The 21918-nt window shown below is 34.9% G+C and overlaps 1 protein-coding gene across 1 annotated transcript in view; it reads right to left on the bottom strand.

The window, feature by feature from the left end:
* col4a6 (collagen, type IV, alpha 6) overlaps window positions 1-21918 on the bottom strand; it is a 173237-nt gene that overhangs the window by 79274 nt on the left and 72045 nt on the right. Inside the window, 1 exon segment of the mRNA XM_056462133.1 lies at window positions 13257-13334. Coding sequence (XP_056318108.1) covers window positions 13257-13334 — 78 coding nt within the window.

Here is a 21918-nt window from a genome sequence, read left to right as displayed (position 1 = left end):
CTGCATCATTAATTAATATGTTTTAAAAAAAAGTTTTCTAGTTATTATTAAATATTAGCAATTATATTAGGAAATTACCCATGGCAAGCAATACAGTTTAATGTAATATTTAATGTAATATGCTTTGGTATATTCAACCTCATCCCAATTTTGGTTTTTGGCCCTTCATAAGAAAAAGTTTGGGCACCCCTGATCTAAACTCTCATATATAAACTATACTAGCAGGCAGTATAACAGATAACATTTTAACACACACATACATACAATGTATAGTACGTGTAGCAATGATACTTTCCCATACCTTGCAGCTATGGGTTTGTATAATGTTTCACTTAACAGTTATGGGAGTTTCTATGTATTATGTTTCAAACTCTTTGTGATGGTTTGTAAAAAAGAAGTCCTAATTTATGTGTAGTGAACGCATGCCAAGTAAAGACTTAACATGCTCTCTCTCTCTCTCTCTCTCTATACCTCAGTCAACTTTTCCTGTTAATAATGCTATATGTTGAGCTAATGTTCCACTGTAACTGTTGGTGCATGTATAGTTAACTGGTAAATGCTCCCTCTTTCTCTCTCTCTGTTTTTGTCCTCCTCTGAAGCAGACATTCCCAGTACGGCTGACTGCACATTTGAGAGCTCACTCACTTTGCATTGCATCACATTGGCTTCTGTTGTTTTTGGGGGCCACAGCTCTATTGGTGGTGGTGAAGTCAGGCTCAAAGATGGTTTACCTACTCTGGCCATGTCTTTTGTGTGGATGGATTACTGGAATCAAAGGTAATGGCAATGGGCAAATAGGTAGCTAAACAATCACACTGATTTTTTTCCTGCTCTGGAGACTGACTGCAGCTCAATTCAGACTTGACACTGTGCCCACTTTGAGTCAGGGTTGAATGCATCAGGTTGCGAGGGTTCGGGCATCAATACAGCAAGGCCTACTGGGTCACAAGGTTTATTTTGTGGGTCAATTGACATGAAACATTTTGTGCAGTGGGTTGCATATTAATAGGATAGTTCACCCAAAAATTTAAATCCAGTCATTATACTGTATATAGCTGTCAATAAGTCAAAAGTTTGCATACAATTTGCTTGCAGAATGCATTGTTTTTTTCTTCTGCGGCATCAATGAGCATCTGTCTGCATTTAGTAGAGTGTGAAAAGATGGTACTCAAAATCAAAGTCATTTTTGGATCAATAAACTAAACAGCTGAAAAACAGAAGAAGATTATGACGAAACATGAAGAACAGCTAGAGGTTTAATTGTCCAGGACAAGGATTCATGAACACCTATCACTAAAAAACATCTACACTGAAATTATTCAAAAAATGAAAAAATTATTCAAAGATGATTCCTTGGATTTACTCAATTTTTTTCCATTAAGTGGTTGTAAACAATTTATTTGGGCTGAATTTAAACAAACAAATTAAGTTGCACATTATTAAATTTAATTTGTTTGTTTAAATTCAACACAAAAAAATTGTTTGCAACAGTTTTGCATGCAACACTTTTTTCAGTGTACAGCTATGCATCATTCACAGTATTAAGAATCAAGTGTATGTAAATATCAATTAAATAGATTTCTCTTGTGGACTGTATGCAAGCTCCTTTATGTGAAATATCTTACTCATAGTATAAAATAGCATGCTTTGTGTATTATCTTTTTTAATTTAGTAAAATAATAAACATTTCGCAGGTGTAAACAACTGACTTTAACTGTGTATCCAGTGGTTTTCCATTGCTCTATGATCCATTTTGAAATAGTCACCATAAAGCCCTTTCATATAATTACAGTGGATATATGTATACATTGGATACATACACTCACCGGCCATTTTATTAGGTACACCTGTCCAACTGCTTGTTAATGCAGATTTCTAATCAGCCAATCACATGGCAGCAACTCAATGCTTTTAGGCATGCAGACATGATCAAGACGATCTGCTGCGGTTCAAAGTGAGCATCAGAATTGGGAAGAAAGGAGATTTAGGTGACTTTGAACATGGCATGGTTGTTGGTGCCAGACGGGCTGGTCTGAGTATTTCAGAAACTGCTGAACTAATGGGATTTTCAATCCGTGAGCGGCAGTTCTGTGGGTGCAAACAGAAGACCACACCGGGTGCCACTCCTGTCAGCTAAGAACAGGAAACTGAGGCTACAATTCCCACAAGCTTACCAAAATTGGACAACAGAATATTGGAAAAACGTTGCCTGGTCTGATGAGTCTCGATTTCTGCTGCGACATTTGGATGGCAGGGTCAGAATTTGGCGTCAACAACATGATGTCATGATTACCAGCGATCTCTAACCACCAGAGGTCGCTGGTAAGAACTCACTTTCACATGGACTACATCTTATAAACTACAAATTCAGTCATGCCACACACACACACCTGCTCCAAGTCTCCACTGATTGGACTCCCACAGCTGATGCTGCTTCTGGACTAATCACACACACTACTTTAGCAGCACACACACTCACTTCCTTGCCGAGTCTTGTTTACCTGTAAAGTGACAATTCAACACGGTTTCCTTAGTCTTGTTTTTCCGTGTTTTGACCCTTGCCAAGTTTGTCTGTTTGTCCATGTTCACTGCCTGCCTTCCGACCTCTCGCCTGTTATAGTGACTACGATTCTGCATTTGCCTTTATTCATCTGTTTGCACCTGTGTTGACCCTTGCTTGCCTGACTACCGAATAAACCTGCACTTGGATTCTAACGTTGTCTGTCACCCACGTGTTACACATGAAAGCATGAATCTATCCTGCCTTGTATCAATGGTTCAGGCAGCTGGTGGTGGTGTAATGGTGTGGAGGATATTTTCTTGGCACACTTTGGGCCCATTAGTACCAATTGAGCATCGTATCAACACCACAGCCTATCTGAGTATTGTTGCTGACCATGTCCACCCCTTTATGACCACAGTGTACCCATCTTCTGATGGCTACTTCCAGCAGGATAATGTGCCATGTCATAAAACGAGAAATATCACAGACTGGTTTCTTGAACATGGCAATGAGTTCACTGCACTCAAATGGCCTCCCCAGTCACCAGAACTCAATCTAATAGAGCACTTTTGGGATGTGGAGGAAAAGGAGATTCGCATCATGGATGTGCAGCTGACAAATCTGCAACTGTGTGATGCTGTCATGTCAATATGGAGCAAAATCTCTGAGGAATATTTCCAGTACGGATTATGGCAGTTCTGAAGGCAAAAGGGGGACCCCGGGTACTAGTAAGGTTTACCTAATAAAGTAACCGGTAAGTATATACTGTATAAAACTTTAGGGGTAAAATTCCACTAGGATGATGTGAAAGTTATAGTTTGTACCACCAAAAGATTCAAATTTCTTTTCTTTTTTTTGTAACAAAATATTAATAATAATTACAAATAATTAACAAATAATTTCTTTGACAACCAGGGGACAACATATCTGATCAAGAAAAATAAATTAACAAATTCAAAACATAATTTGTTTTCATTTCAGCTCAGAGAGATCCAGAAAGTTAAAGAGGTGACTATTTTTGACATTAGAACACCACCAGGGTGAATAAAGGTGAAGACTTTTGTTTTCATTTTGGGTGAACTCAACTTTTTACCACACTTGACTGCAAAACCAAACACACATGTCAAACCCTGAGTGTATCTCTAAGTGATGACTCGATGCCAAAACAAAGGGAGCTATGAATCTGTTCTTCCAATAACTCTAAAAACACATTACTAAAGTACTTTCCCCCACATTTTATCCTGAAATTAAACTAGCAGACGAAAGCAAGTGGAAACATCCTGTTCTTTCTTTTAGGGTTATTTATTGCCACTTCTGTCAGTGGAAAAGTCTGCATATCTGAAAACAAATCATGTTGCAAGCATGTGCCATTGTTTATGTCAGGAGAGGATGTGGCAGGGTTTGACTTTGTTTGTCCTCCTGCATGTTTAATTAGAGTTTATGGTTCCAAACAGCAAAAACAACCATTGATTTCTTAAGGTTTGCGCAGGAAATCACGCAGGTGCCTGTGGCTGGCAAGTGTGCTCGCGTGCTCATAAAACACATCTCTCATCTTGTAGGTGTGAATGGAACACAAGTAACAATAAATCTGACCTTGCCAGCAGTTCTGTCTTGTGTGCCAGCATCTTGGCATGCTTCAGGGATAATGGAATGGTATGAACCAGAGTCTGCGTGTGCATGTCTGCATGTGTTTGCATTGTAAATGTCAAGTCTGAACAATAGAAGATAAATAAATAAACAAATCAATCAGTTAAACAATCAATAAACTAATTGATTTGTTAATTTATTACCTAATTAAAGAGACAATGGCACTGTATGGTGATTAAAATATCCCAAAAATTAAATTAAATTAAATTAAATTAAATTAAATTAAATTAAATTAAATTAAATTAAATTAAATTAAATTAAATTAAATTAAATTAAATTAAATTTCTTTGATAAAAAACAAGTTTGAAAATAGATAATACATTTTGGGGGATAAAGATCAAATAATTCGGGACATCTAGTATACACATTCTCACTTCTTTTCTATCTGCCATCTTATCACACTGTGGTTTTAATCTGTGCCATGTAAAGAAAGTCATCAACCACACATTGTTCTGTCTGGTATTTCTTGGTTAGTGGGTGTTATTGTGCTGTGGTTAGACCAGCATCACGTGTGCTTGATGAATCGCTGAAAACTGGTACTGTATTTGAGAAGGTCATTCAAATAAAATTGTATAGTGTGCAGTGCATGTGTGGTAGAATAATGATGACTATTTCAGACCATTGTTGGTCTAATAATAGTCCCTAAAGCGCACCAAGACTGCATTTGTTATTTTGATTATACAGTAACAACAATGAAATATTATCGCTACACTACCGTAAAGAGAAATTTTGTTTTTCAGTCACACGATCCATCAGAAATAATTTTAATAAGCTTAATTGGTGTGCAATTATCATTTAATATTATCATAAATGTTAATACTAAAAGCTAAAAAAAAGTTAAAGCGTAATGTTTCATACTATTTTGGTCAACTTTTTTCTGATTTAAAAAACATATTTATTTGACAAAAACCTTTTGTAGCAATAGTTAAAATATGCCAATTCATAAAATACTGGAAGAGCAAAAACAACTTGAACATTATAGCTTGGCTTTGTTACGTTGGCAATTTATATTAAGACCAAAAATATACTTTAAAAATGTAAATGAAGAGTACTTTTCAAATCCAAAACAGCTATTGCTGACTGAACTAATGAACACAACTCAATAAAAAGTATAAACTATCCTAATAATAACAATTCAATAACTACTAATTCTAAAAAAAAAAGGTTTTTACTACACTAATATGTGACCACAAAACCTGCTATTTTTTCACTTAGATTTAGAAATCATCCGAAAGCTGAATAAATATGATGTACGGTTTGTTATGACAGCACAATGTTTGGCAGAGGTACAACAATGTGAAACTCTAGAACCTAAGCGGGTACAAAAAAATCCAAATATTTCAAAATCCTATTTAAATTTATGTATATGAAGTGCTTATTACCAAAGTCTCTTTGAGGTAAGTCATTTCACTCGGCAGCCATCTTTGAAATGCCTCTCGGGCAGTATGCTTGGGCATTCTGTCTGAATGGGGAAATGTTGATTTCTCCAAAACTGTTTGCCAAGCTTATACGTTGCATTACATATTTGGAAACACCAATAAAATTAAACAACTGTCTCATAAGTTTCGTTTTTAAACATGCAAATCAAACAAAATCTGGTATTTTTAGGTTGCCCAGGCTAATATGCATGCACACTCAAAAGGATCGAGATCACGACACCAACCTCATTTACAGCAGTGTTACACATTTTCATCTGCTGGATAATGCTTCGTCAGATAGTGCTGCCCTAGAGTAATCCACAACTTGGTCTTGATTGTGAATCTCCTCCAGAAATAACAGTGACTCTGTTTACAGGTTTGTGGCCGTTTGACTAGTTGCTGTCATGTGATGTGCGTTTGACAGGACGGACTGTACCTCACAATCGTTTCAAACAGTTTACAAAACCAAAAAGCTTTTGCTTCCAAGTGTAGTGAGTTCATTTTAAAGCAGAGATTTCAGACTTTATGTGGATATATTTCTTATGTCGATGAAGCAAGTATTCACTTAGATTCCAGTGTGTTTGCTGACCACCAAACTGTCGTAAAAGCACACGTCTGGTCTGAGCTTCTCCGCCAGTCAATAGCGATACTAGTTGACTCCTGTACTAGTAGGTGGGGCTTCATCCGCCATATTGACCGTTACACTTTTCCCCACTCAAAACTATACGAGTGACATGTCATGTGTATTCTATAGTATTTGCTATTACACATTTCTAATAAAAAAAAAGAGTTTTGATAAATTTACAGCAGGAAATTTACAAAATTATCATCAAGGAACAAGATCTTAAAATCCTAATGATGCTTAGCATAAAATATATATTTTTTTTACCCGTACAATGTTACCCATTACACGCAACATAAGACGTAAGACCATGTTTTAGTGGTCCATGGTCAAATATGTAACGCCCAAAGAAATGTCTTTGTCTCTCTAGAAAAGCTCAGAGAAAGCGACACCTCTATTATTATGTGTAACTCGTAATGTATGCGTTTGAAAGACTGTTGTAAACAGATCAGTAAAATTATCAGCTATCAGTCAGGGCTCACTGAGCGAGCAGGACTCAACAGTGGCTTGGAAAAACTCCAAAGTCATACCAGTTCTGGAGAAACATCTTCTTGGCAATCACACATCTCTCTTTCTCTCTCTCTTACACTCCATACTGTTTTACATATCTGTGATTGGCACCTTTAAGTGGCCTGAAACTCCATACCTACAGGGTGTGAATATTTCTGTTCTTGCTCTTCCACCATTGTAAAGACTTGTACTTTGCAAAATAACTCCTCTTGCACTCCATAACGTTTCGCCAGCAAGTATATAAGACGAGAATAAATAATCTAGCTGTGTAAACAAAACATTTTCCTGTATTTAAGCTTGAAAATTCAACATAAAATGGCTTCAATTTTGATCAAGTCGAATGTTTTAGACCCGTAGTCTCCACAAGGTTACTTTCAGATGTGTTTGTTCAGTCAGCGTGAGATCTGCTATATGCATTTGGTTTCTCTAGCAATGATGTAGGCGTCAGCACTATGCCAAGAGATTTTCTTCGACAACAACTCAGGCGAGTGAGTATGAAATAAGCAGGAAAAACCTGGAGATTTTTCCTCAGCGGTTCCTCGTGGGAGAACCGGCCTTGTGATGAACTGGATCAGCCTTGTAAACATCAGGCTACAAAAACAACTACTTGTGCGTAAATCTGATTTGGGCCGTAAAGTGTGAACGACTGTGTTTTGTCAGTAATGAAAGCCAACAGATCGTGGTTGCCCAGACACCACAGTTGCTCAGAAAGCATGTGATGTGAGGAGTCATTTCAAAGTTTAATTATTTTTGTATCTTTTAAGACCTGCTCTTTACAAGATAATTTAAAGCATTCAGGGCTAAGACGCCATACTTTTTGTCTGTGTTTCTTTCTTTCTTTTTATTCGACAGAAAAGAAGTGAATAAAATTTGTCAAGGAAACAGACATAAATACAACAAAATAAACACAAGTACAATAACAAATAGCCATTAAAACTGTGGTCCTAAACCATCGGCTGTAGCCCTCTACCGATCCGTGGATCACTTGGCATCGGGACACACAAGAAATCATTAATTATTTCTGTTTTATTTATCATCTAAGTCTGAATGATCTTTTATTTTTTTTAAAATGAACATATTCTCTCTGCTTACATCTCGGTCACTTGAGTGGCAAAATTTAACCCACAAGCTAGAAGAATGAATGAGTAAGAAACAGACGTCTTTGGAAAGTTTCTTTATGAAGGTGAAAAGACACAGTGAAGGACCCACAAACTGTCAAGGAATGGATCCGCAACCCATCTGTCAAATCAGGGGAATACAGCATGTCTGTGCAAGAAGAAGATCAACTGCTGGAGATCGCAAATGATGGAGGCCTTAGGGGCCATTCATTTTGTGTCATTTTTAGAGTTCGCGCAAGTTCGTTATTTTCAATGCGCGGCTTGAATGCTGTGAGCACACTGCGAGTCACGTGACAAGAACTGAACGATCAGCTTCATACTTTGTATGGAATATACACATTTTGGTAGACTAATTACCTCAGATAATGTCACAATTACCAGCAATCTAATCCTGGCAGATTGCTGGTAAACACGCAGATCGCTAAAGGACTACAAATCCGCCAGCATATGGACTACAAGTTCCAGTCATGCACTGCTCACACGGATCTGTTACTCATTTGGTAGATTACAGACACTCATGGCTGGAAGCTGCTCATGAACTCATAACAAGACATACATATCAGAGTCTTGTTATACTGTCTTTGTGAACATTACGATGCATTTTCGTGAACATTACGATGCATTTTTGCCTTGCTTTGCCATGCTTTGACCCTCGCCTTTTTTGTTTGTTTACGTTGCCTGCTCCCTGCCTATACTGACTATTTGCCTGTGAATTGACCACGACTCTGAATTTTCTGTATACATCTGTTTGCCCCTGTGTTGGTCGTTGCATTTGACTCCCTTGTCAGTGTCCCCTTGACATTACAGATAAACACAGAGCACCCAAACACTGCAGTGTTTTGTAATTTTCTCCATAAATGAAATTTGTATCAGAGTTGCAGCAATGTTTTGTCAACTTGTTATCCTCCAACCCCTGGTCCACGGTAAAATTTTCAAGTGTTGACCGGTCCATAAAAGGTTGGGGACCACTGCAATAAAACATATTCTAAAATCCATCAACATACTATTCTGCTTAGGAAGATTTTAAAGGGGACCAACTATTCAGATTTTTACAAGATATAAAAAAGTCTCTGATGTGCCAAGTGTATGTATGTTTCAGCTCAAAATACCACACAAATAATGTTTTATAACTTTTTAAAACTACCCCTTTGATTCTAATTGTGCCCTTTTTTGACTGTCACTTTAAATTCAAATGAGATTATTCTCGCAGTCCTCTTTTTAAAAAAGGTGGAGCTACAAATGCCTGTGTGTCAGCATAGTTACAGATTCAAAAACAAGACTAACGTCTTATGCTAATGAGGGAGACATTGTCACTAATGGGCGGGGCTTTACCCCAATGATGATAGATGCAAAGGGAGAATGTCAATCGACGTGTTTCTGCTCTGTTTTTATGAACTCTGAATTTGAAGAATCAAATTAATTCATTTTTACAATTAGAAGCTGTTTATATTCATAAACTGTTGCCACACATCTTTTTAAAAAAATAATTTTTGCATAATAGTAAAAACCAACCACATTTGTAATACTTTTAATATCCACAAGCAGCTTATTACATAGCAATGGCCCAGAATAATTATAAGACCAAGGACCACACGCAGTTTTAAAACAACATAATGTAAAATCCAAACAACTTTGCCTAGTTTTATAACAATTTTGTTTGTTTTTTCCTTGATAAAAGTGCATTTAAATAAGAGGGTGCTTTATTAATAATACAATTATGTACTATTTTAATTTTAATGCACTTAAATGTACTTTCTGTAAGAAGACAGTAAAGGCTCTTGAAATAGGAAACGAGACAAATCAAACAACCTGGGGATGCATGCATATTCAAAATGACATGAGAATGAGAATGGCGCAAGTAACTTTTAAGTTGTTTTTATAAGAATACTAACATTTTTGTCAATAAACATTTTGGACACATCCAAATTCTCTTACTGTAGGTTAGACCAAAATTAATTGCATTTAATTCATATGGTGAAGACCACACGGTGTTGCTTAACATTATTGTACAGTACCTACATATAGTTGAAAAAATAAAAACACAAAACAGTTAAATTAAGTATTTGTTCTGTTGTATCTACGCTTGTAATTTGCTAACTTTGTTTTATGCAGATGCACTCTCCTCCAGTCACCCAAATCAGTCTAAAATGATGAATAATGCTGAGTTACTCAAGTCATCTTGTGAAATTGATTTCACATATCATAAAACTAAATACTGCAATGCCTTTTTTTATATATTGTACAGGTGTACTGTATAAAAACAGGCTTTATAGTCAAAAACATCAATGGTCAAAACCACAATGACATTTTATTTCCATTCTGATCAGACTGTTTGCATGCTATGATCAAAGAGTGATCAACAGTACAGTGGCCTTACGACCTGCACAGGTATGCACAGACTATCTTGACTATGAGCTGCTTTGTGTTTGTTCATGAAATAGCAGTTTCTACTGTATCTACAGTGCCAATGAGTATGCAATAATAATCCGATAGAATAATGTTTGCCTTTCGTGATTCAGAAATAAAAAGATTTGAGTGTCTACGTGATAAGTTTCAAAGTAAATGTTCATTCATGCAGCTATCACATGAGATTCAAAATAGCACATACTTCAGAGTGTTTCTGCTTTACATTGTCTTCATATTTAATTCATCTTCTCTGCAACGATGTTTATATCAGTTATTTGTTTTACTTTTACACCATATTGACCACTTCATAGTGCACTTGGGAGGAAAGTCAGTAACAAGGTCAATAATAAAGACATAATAATAACCTGAGTCAAGTTTACAGTTGAAGACAAAAATTATTTTCTCTTGTGTGCTTTCTTTATATTTCCCAAGAACAATGACATTTAAAAAAATGTAACTCTTCTTTTTGGACAGTCTTAATTATTTTAGCTTGGCTTGAATTAAAAACCATATTTACAAAAAAATTCCAATTCTAAGATCAATATTATTAACATCCCCAAATATTTTTTTTTCAATTTGCTGTAAAACAAACTACTGCTGTTACTTAACCTAATTAACCAATCTGAGTGTTGAAATTCACTCAAAATTTGGCGATTGCTGTTTGTTCAAACTACTTTTTCAAAATAAGATGAAACAACCCAATTCTTAATTTTTGGGGAGGACAAATTAATACCGTTTTATGTTCAATTCAAACTAATACACTGACTCTCAAATGTTCAAAACTCTGCATGCTGCGTTCTTTAAAGACATTGATTCACATAACCCTTTTACCATACAAATATTGCGGGAACATAACTTTACATCAACAGCACACAAGATACACATAGTTTCAATAAACAATCATTAAACAATCATTCAATATTGTTGTTAAAATATATGATACAGGTTTCATTATGGTTTATACATAAGTGTAGAGGGAGTATTGCAGACAGTGGAATCACTGACTTAAATTTTTATTCATTCAATCATAATGTAGGTTTACTGTAAAAAAACAGAATAGTAAAGTTAACAAAAGTCAAAAATCACTACATATCGATACATCTAAAGCTGATATATTTCATGATATATGGCAACATATGCAAATTACACTTGGATTTAACATACTGAATATATATACATATATGTTTGTGTTTGTGTTTGTGTGTGTGTGTAGGTAATATATCTGTAGATAAAATATATAACAATAGGTCACATATTTACTTAACATATGTACATATTTGTAATTTTAATGGTCAAAAACAATGGCAATTTTTGCAATATTTTGACATACATGGCATATTTTATAAGCGTGAAATCCATGTAGAATGTGTAATCCAACTAGTATGTCACATATGTTACTAGTATGTCACATTTGTAATTTGCATATATTTCCATATATCAGATTTCTATTTTGGGATCTGTGTTTCAATCAGTCTGGTCTTAAGGATTTGGCCACAGGTTCTCCTCTACATCACAGTGGTGTTTTTAACATCTTGGAAAAAACGTTTTGTCAATGTGAATCCAGACCTGACATTGCTCTGCTGTTAGCAACCCAGGCTCATTCTGAGAACGTAGTCCCGGGGACGTTTCTGGAGACCGCGAAATACCGATGACCGGGTTCAAGTCCGAGGAAGAGCGGTTCCAGAAATCAGGTAAGAAAACAAAAACAAAATCCAAAAAATGAAGCGAACAAGTTCGTCACAGGGTGAGAATGTGGTCAAAATCCGAAAACGTGGTAAAAATCAGACGAGGGCTTTTCTTTTTCTGGACGGCTTTTGTGAACCGTCGTTGGTTGGGTTTAGGGACGGAGGAGGGTGGGTCAGCCGATTGGCCGGTCGCACGGTCAATCATTCTGTCATCCAGGCAGACGGTCGTTCAACAGCGGCCTCTAGCGGGTTTACGTGAGAACGGCGTGGGGAAAAAGGCGCACACAGCGGCCTCTCGCGGATTCTCGAAAACAAAAACTGCAAAAATACATACCTCCCGGGACGTATTTCGCGGTCTTCAGGAACGTCCCCGGGACTACGTTCTCAGAATGAGCCTGGGTTGGCTGTTATGCTGTGTTTGGACTTTCTTGCATACAGTAATGTCAAATATGAAAAGGTTGTACATGGAACCATAAATATGGAATAAGGATAAAATCTGTAGATAATGTATTCCAGTTAGGTCATCTTCTGTGATAACTGATGTTATTTGATCTATCCTGAAACGTTCATCATCTAAACATGTAATATTATACATCAGTTTCCATGTACTGTAGCTATGCATCAAGAGTAATGCAACAGTTATTTATTAATTTGAGCGCTTTTATCAGTTGATAGTTGCATCATGATAATCAAATGAATGCACAATTATTTCAAATGTAATGTTTGTATTGAGTTGTATTTTGAAGTGGGATCAATTCAATGTTTAACTGTATTATATTTAAAAGGTTATTTTAGTTCAATGAACAAAGTATATTTGACTATAATGTATAATGTATAATGTGTGTTGTATCTACACTGTAAGCATAAAAAAGAGTTAAGAGTTTTTGCAAAATTGTGCAATTTTGGCAATGGTTGTGAATTTTGTGTTTAGAGTCTTGAAAATTCACACCAGGGGGATGAAATTTGTGGCAAAACAATTGAAAAAACACTGTAAATGTATACAGCTACTAAAAAATGAAGAGACCACTTGAAAATCTGTCGTTTCTTTGGATTGACTGTATTTATTAGGCGTGAGTTTGCCTAAAATGTTAATATTTGTTTTATTCTATAAAAGTGTGACTTTTGTTCAACTTTTCCATTTAGATCTTTTTTTTTCAAAGCACAACATTTTGTCTCAATAACAAATGTTTAGTGTGTGTGTGTGAGTGTGTGTGGAAGTACACATGCAGGTGTTTCCAATCCTGAAAGTGAAAGTGCAGTTAACAGTGATGCATGATGCACTGGATAAGGTCAAGTGAGTGGTATGAACAGTCTTAACATTGGCAAACAGTGTTCCTCATTACTCACCCTGCCACCCTTTAAGGGAAAACACGGGCACGGTCCACTGCAGTCCCGGCCTGCACACGGCTCCTGGAGTGTTGACCCCTGCAGACAAACACACACAAACACAGGGAGACCAGATTAAATCCTGTAGGTTAGAGGCATACATCAATTAAAACTCACATTAAACACACATTAAAAAGAGCATCAATCTACTTCACAGGGATGACAGCATCCGTCAACATCATCAAGAGCATCATCTGTTTCTTTTAAAAACAGCAATAACGTTTTATAAGCACCTTGTATGTAACAAAACAACAAGCTGTAGCATAGTTTGGGACACATTTGTTTCCCTGCGGGCAAGTGAAGATCAGCTAGAAAGCAGAAAGTGGTATGTGATCCTACAGAGGAACAACAGATGAAAATTGCTTTGGATTTTAGCCTCTGGTATATCACGTCAATACATCTACTTCCCACAAAAAGAGTAAAGACTAGAAGTCATTCCTTTAAAGATGGTTGGATACCCTATACATCCAATTGCTAAAGCTACTATAGAGCACATACAGTGATAGATGGGAGCTCTATTGTGCCCTTTCTCCATGCTGAGCTCACATTCCAGAGCATGCTTGTCCCACCCTTCCAAGTCACATATCCCTTCATTGCTGCTTGTCTTCTTTCAGATTCCAGAACACACATAATACTGTACATACAGTATTGTCAACTTGACCTGTCACCAGGGGCAATTCTAGGGTTTTCAATTTAGTTGGGCTCATAAGCTTATGAGGGTATAATAATAAATAAATAAATAAATATATGAATGAATGAATGAATGAATTATAATAAAATAGAACAAATATTTGACTAAAATAATAGGGTTGTAAACTGAATTTATAGCAATATTGTACTACACTATACTGCAAAGATCATTTCTAACATGTGAGTACCGAATGAGCCAAATAGGCCTACAAGTCTTTCTGAAAACACACTGATTTTTCAGTTTACGGCATTTCGACGTTTAAGTACAAATCTCTTTCCATACTCAAGCACTTCTTTGTTTGTTTGTTTGTGTGTGTGTTTCTAGTTATTAAAAAGAAAACTTTGTAATTATTCTGATTCAAAATAACAACAATTATAAAAAAAGAAAAAGATAATTAAGCTAATTTACATATTTCAGTATCTTGGTAATCATTAAATCCAAAATTTTTTTTAATACATGGTGTTTCCATCTCTGTCAATATGTGCATTTACGTGGAGTATTTTAATTAGTTTACATGTCCAGTACAAATGAATAAACACACCAATCAGAATTAGAATGCTCAAACTGAATGAAATTGCAAACAATTTCTATAAACCAAGAGTGCTATGAAAGAGATTTATTTGCTTCTAAGGGACTCACTCTGATATTAAAATGAAAAACACATTCAAAATAATTCCTTTTTACAATAAATTGTACGAAATAACTCAATTTACAATATCTGAAATGCTGTCAAATTTTAAAATGCAGTTAATTATTGATGTGATGGTAAAGCTGAATTCGCAGCAGACATTACTCCAAAAGAACAGTGTTTATTTTAGGGTTGCCAATATATCGTTTCAGAATCGATATCGCAATGTACACATCCGAAGTAGTCACATCGCAGGATCTGCAATGTTGAGATGGGACTGTATAGTATATATATATATATATATATATATATATATATATATATATATATATATATATATATATATATATATATATATATATATATATATATATATATATATATATATATATATATATATATATATATATATATATATATATATATATATTGGAATTTTATAGCCACAGTTCAAAATACACAACATTTGTGGAGTTACTGCAGAATTTACCCTTAACGGAGTAAAAGTTTATCGAATGCACATGTTTTAAGCGCTAAGAACGTTCAGACACAATATTTAATAGAAAATAATTGTATTGCACTGTTTAAATAGTAAAGTCTATCCATTGTTATTTTATGTTTGGCTTTTTTTTTTTTTATTTCTATACCTAAATACGATTTGACTATACCCTGAAAGCCATTAAGCACTGTTTATTTCACCCTTATATTTGCATTTTACATTTCATGCTACAAAATCATGACAATCGATTGAAAATGAATGCATTGTTCCAAATATGGCTGTTCAATTCATCTGGTGAAATTGTATTTACATCGCAATATATATTGCAGAAAAAATATCGCAATGTCTGATTTTTCTAATATCATGCAGCCTTAGTTTATTTAATTAAAATTTAATTTCTTTTCTACCCTGTTAAAAATGGTGAATTGAAAATAACCAAATAGTAATTTCAATTTATTTAATTTAAACTGACTTTAAACAAAGTTATAATTTATATAACTTAAGAAAAAAATTGTTGACACCTGATCAACCTGTTAAAAATAAGTTCATGTAAAATAAACATACTTGTCATAAACATACAGTAATTCATCATGACTTTGAGATCATCATTTTTAACAACGTAAAATCCTATTCTTACTTCACCGCAATTTAACAGCAAAAATGCTGTTATTTTAACCCCAATTTGGATCAAATATGATCATAAAAAATGTATAATTTAACTCATAACTTGGATTTGACCAAATATCAGTGAATTAAAACATTAATAATGTTTAAATAATATTAAAACATTAATAATAATATTACTTTCAAGCATACTGGTTGTTGATCTCTTGATACAGCTCAAGATGGCAATGGATTTCTTATTGTTGCAAAACTCTACATGCACTCATAACACAAACATCAGATTCTCCATTCACAACATGCTCTTTCTCATCCTGCTAGACAAGCTCTGTGAAATCCAATCCTCTTCATTCAGCAGATCTGTGAATAACGTGATCAATGAAAGCTGCAAACACATATAAAGGTCTTTTAAGTGGCCTGGCCCTGCTGGAGTTCAGAGGTCACCGGATAGCATTTCACTTTGATTAAAGGATGAATAGGTGCAGACAAGAGGGGATGAAGACCCCATGAGGCTCCTGGACAGTGGCTACTTGGCTGAAGGGTCAGGGGTGTTCGGACAGCCGATGAGTAAAAAAAAAACCTCAAAGGTCTTAAACTGATAACAAGACCTCATTTACTAGTCACAAGAGGGATGCGTGTGTGCGCTTTCGTGTGTCTTGTCGTGGTATTTATTACATTGTGGGGACCAAATTACCCCTTTAAGTATAAAAACACAAGTAATTTTTGACATTGTGGGGACATAAATGATCTAGAATGAATTATTTTGAAAATGTAAAACTGTAGATAGTGAGTGTTGGGTTTAGAGGTACACTGTAAAAAAATATGTGTTAATTAACAGTTTCCGCATTGTGTGATTCACAAGTGTTTTCTTTTTATTTACGGTTGTGAATTGCATTATGGGAGTTTAATTGCTGCTATCGACTTTTGATTTTGAAAATGCTGAGATTCCAAGTTTAACAAAGTGACTTTTATTGACATTTTAGCTTTTAGAAATATTATAATGTTTAAGAAATAAGATATTAAAGTAAGTCTGTAAAATAACAAAAAATGTACTGGCAGTGTATTACAAGGTTTTGTCCCATAATACACACCACCATAATGTCCTATAATACACGAAACAGACAACATATCACTTTAAACTATTACAAACGTTCATAAAAGTCACTTTTTCAAACTTTTTAAGATTAAAAGTTGATGGAAGAAAGATAAAGGTCCCATAATACAATTAAAAAAACATAAATAAATGGGGCGAAAATTTAATAAAAACATGAAACACAAAATATGGAAAACTAAATTTACTGATATTGATGATGATGATGATGATGATTTTACAGTGTATTTATCCATACTGCATGCATTGTGATAGATCCATAAACAATATTTGACTGTTTTTCTTTCTTAGAATGGTTTAGCTTGAAGTGCTGTAAAATAATTTAGGGGGAAACCTTTTTTAAGGTACTTTATGATATGTTGCCATATGGCAATAACGCCCAACAGTGGATCTAAAATCTCTAGTTTAAAACTTTCCTTATAACTAATAATGTTGTTGTTTGAAATGTTGTTTGTTTTGATTTAATAGGTGTTGCAGTATTATCAGTTTTAACAAAAAACTTATAAATAACACCTCATACACACTTTCCAACAACTGATATTCAAACAGCTTTCATTTATTCCATTCCTTTTGCTGAATATTATTGAAAACATAACATAATACAGGATTATCATGTATACAACATACAGTAGGTATAAATGTTTCCTCCAGTAAATATTATAACAAATAAATAACAAGTCTAATATGTTTAGATGCATCAGATTAATGTAGCTACTAGCTAACAATGTTTATATATTATACTATATACTATAGTACGCCTGTCTTATAAGCCTCTGAGCTAACTTACCTGAACTGTCTCGATCACTGCTCTTATCAAATGTCCAATCTGCATGATTCTCATGATCACTAAAACACATCTCACCCTCACTTTCATCTGCAGGAAGAGCCAGTTCTGTCCTTTTCTGTCCTCACTAATACACTGTTCTCTGTATTTATATATATAATCAAAAGTATTGCCATTAAAAATTTATTTTATTCATAATGCAAAAATCCATTAACATATGACTAATCAATAGTATATTACTAGCATTAATGTTGTTATTGTTACATCTTAAAAGATCACAGCTGACCTTGCTAGCAGGCTAACTTATTTCAATATTGCCCATTCCACTATTGCACATTTAATCGATTTACAAAAAACTAATTTGATAAAAACTATTTTGACTTGTGAATATGTCATCATAACTTACTGGAGGTTATGTCTCATATTTTTTGTGGATCTGACATAGGTTGATCCTTTGTTTTTATTGACGTTTTAATTTGCATTCAGGATTTACTCACAATAAACGCCAGTCTGTCAGAAGTTGCGCCACAGAAAAACACTGCATGTCATGTAACTTAACCAAAGCACATCACTGATTAACTAACGTCTGCTCTTTCCAACTGAATGTCAGTCTTGAAGAAACAGTGTCAGGGAAATGAACATAAATATCATGCTGCTATATGGCAACACCATGCAGTAGAGGATTAAAAGGAAAGAGGACAGAATAATACAGTCTGGGAAATTATTACGTCTATAGGAAATGCACATAAAACATGAAAACTCAACATGTGTTTGGGTGTGTTTATGTGGACCTGTTGTTCATCACATTGTGTTTTTGCTCCCAATAAGGAAAATCATCTAGAATTAAGTATTTTAATAATGTAAAACTGCAGAATGTTTTCTGTGAGAGGTGGGTTTAGAGATATTGTTGGTTTAAGTTGATAGAATAAACATTATTCATTCATACATTTTCCATCATTAGGGGTCACCACAGTGGAATGAACCATCAGAATATACCTTATGTACAGTTTAAACATCATTACATCTATAGGAAAACACAAAAAGTCCAACATGTGTGTTTGTGTGTTAACATATATGTGTGAGTCATGTGTCGTTCTTCACTCTGAACGACACATGACTGCACAAAGCCATGCAACTTGTGACCGCATTTTTCTGTAACAGAGAGATTTTGGCTGAAGCCAATAATGCTGGATTATAAAGGGGAGTTAGAGAATGAGTACGGATAAATAAATAGGGGTACAATGAAGGGAACCAGAAAAAAGTAGGTTAGGAAGCTGGGACTGGCCTCTCGTTTGCAGATCTCTTGTTCACCACTATTTGCTCTGACAGAAACAGGCCAGGAAATACACAGTGAGAGATTCAGATACAAGTAGAGACTGAAAGAGAGAGAGAAAGAAGCAAAAATCAAGCACACACAGACAAATCCTGACCAAATATAGGCCTGAGTAAGTGTTCCAAGACCAAGGTATAGTAAAACCAAGACAAGAGACTTTAGGGGTTGAAAACACGAGTGAAACTGAGTTTACTCTTAAATCCCTCTGAAAAAGTTACTGGTAATGCCTAAAAATGTATATTTAAAAACTTATTTCCTCAACTTTTCTTTGAATTATACTCTTCTTTATCAAGGGTCACCACAGTGGAATGAACCACCAATATTTAATCAATAATCATTACTCATTCATTTATTTTCCCTCAGCTTAGTCCCTTTATTCATCAGGGGTCACCAAAGCTGAATGAATTGCCAACTTATCCAGGATATGTTTTACAGAGCAGATGCCCTTCCAGCTACAACCCAGCACTGGGAAACACCCATACACACTCTTTTACACACATGGCCAATTTAGTTTACCCAATTCACCTATAGCGCATGTGTTTAGACTGTAGGGGCAAACTGGAGCACCTGGAAGAAACCCACGCCAACACGGGGAGAACATGCAAACTCCAAACAGAAATGCAAACTGACCCAGCTTGGACTTGAACTAGTGACCTTCTTGCTGTAAGGTGACAGTTCTAACCACTGAGCCACCGTGACACCTTCAATGACCATTATATAACTGACAATAACATTTATCAACAGACTTTACTACTGAATTGGTACAATTATGACTGCATAAATTATGAGCACTAAATTTAAAACATCGAATAAAGAAATATGATGGAAAATAAAACTATTTTAAATGTTTAACTGAAACCACAAGTTGATAGTGGTAATTAATTTAATTTAATGAATAATTACAGGATATTTATTTAAATGTTTCATTAAAAAAGCAGCTATTTCATTCAGTAACAAAACATCACTGTGTTGCTTGGATTTACACAACAGTTTTGGAATTGTTTGGAATTATTTATGTTCACAAAGTAAAGAAAATATGTTAAATTGGCTTAAAGGTGCTGTAAGTTTTTGACTCTTCTTAAGCATAAAAATACCATAATATGTTTGCAGATATTTCAGAAACATGCTAAGTGAACATTATTGTTTTTCTGAAAAACAATGCTGAAGTCAGATATTCTGCTTTGAAAATGTGCGTTACGTGCTGGAACATCTGTCTTTGTTTTGGTCTTTTCACCCGCCCAATGCCAGTTTAGCCAATCATATTTCAGCTAGCCGGGTTTCCTTGGTGGAAAACAGCGTATTTCGTTCATTCATTCAGAAGGGCTCTTAAAGTGTGCGTCCGCAACTAAAATGTGAACTCCGGTGGACAGTAGCAGACTCTGAAATGACACGCAGATTCAGAGTTCCACATGAGGTTATTAATTAGCAAATAAAATAAACACTTTTAATGTAAACATTAGGTGAGCAGATTACATTGTAACCCTGTGTCCTAACAACACGCTGGGTGACAAGATTTGCAGTGATAAGCATTTTGGCTGTTTGCACCAAACCAAACATGACAGAAACTTAAATACAGCCATTCAGAAGCACAGAATAGTGCTCTTACTGCAAACTAACAAAAATGGTGTGGTTTATAATGTAATTAATACATATTAAACCTCTTAAACATTATTGATGCTGAATCACTGATGTGTATTGGCTTGCACTGAAGTTCGATTTCAAATGGTTTATTTTATTTTCAAGATCTGAGGTGAACTATTTGCTGCTGCTTTCAGTAATATGGCAATAAATGGCATGTGAAACGGCATTTAAACACATTATAGGCATTTAAAACTGAATAAAGCACATGAGGTGTACCTCAGGTGATCATTATCAGATTTCTGTTGTTCACCTGTGAGAAATAGAAGCTGTTTCTAATATCAATTTGAGGAGATGGTTAGAGCACAAAAACTCCTTTTAATAGGGAAAATATTCCTTCTATCGCGTGTCGTTGCATTTATTTAGAACACGATTTAAATCAGCCGTTAGGCTCAATCGTTAAGTACACTGCTGTTGGGTGTTGTCAAACCGGCAACATACGCTTGCGTGTTTTGAACAAGGTGTGCAATACCTAGTTCAACCACTGGGTGTCAAACCTACATACTGCACCTTTGATGTCATGTAAAGCATGGTAATATTTACTTGTTGACTTGTTTATTGAACGTTTGTTTGAAATTACAAAAACACTTAAAAATAATGGTCAATTAGTTGTTCATGTATTTACTAACACAAACAAACAATTCGCAATATATTTATTACGTATTTATTCAACTTAATTAACTAATGTTAACAAGCACAACTTTAGATTTCAATAATGCATCGTTAATGTCAAACTATGATTAATAAATGCTTTGCAAGATTATCTTAATGTCAGTAAATACACCATTCTAAAGTGTTACAAAAAACGTATAAAATCACAAATATAATATTACACTCATGAAAACAGCTCTACTACTCTTATGATAATACTTACCTTTATCATAGGTTTTAATATAAAATACAATATACAAGTGAGAGAAGTGTATTTCTTTTAATAATACAATACAAACAAAAGCATACTTTTTTCAAATTGTACTAATAAGCACATAGGCTATTACAGTTTGGTTCAAAATCTCAAAAGCAAATGATCTGTATGGGTCTTTAATGGTACACTGGCAAACAAATAATTAATGTACCTTATAATTATCTTATACACAGCAACTAGACGGACAGCAGGTGGCAAAACAGAAAGCAGAGAAGGATAATCCAATCTCTCTTTTTTTTTTTCTAAAAAGGCTGTTCCTGTCCCTGTGGACATCAGGCTCCTTTGTCACCCGCTTTTCAGGATGCTTAACCCACCTGGCGAACTGAAAACATAAGCCACATACGTGCGTTTGGGTCCCTTTCCTGTAAGTTAAGCAAACCTCCACAACAAGGA

This window comes from Danio aesculapii, chromosome 7 (assembly GCF_903798145.1).
Source record: "Danio aesculapii chromosome 7, fDanAes4.1, whole genome shotgun sequence".
NCBI lineage: Eukaryota > Metazoa > Chordata > Actinopteri > Cypriniformes > Danionidae > Danio > Danio aesculapii.
This window is presented reverse-complemented; position numbering and strand designations above follow the sequence as displayed.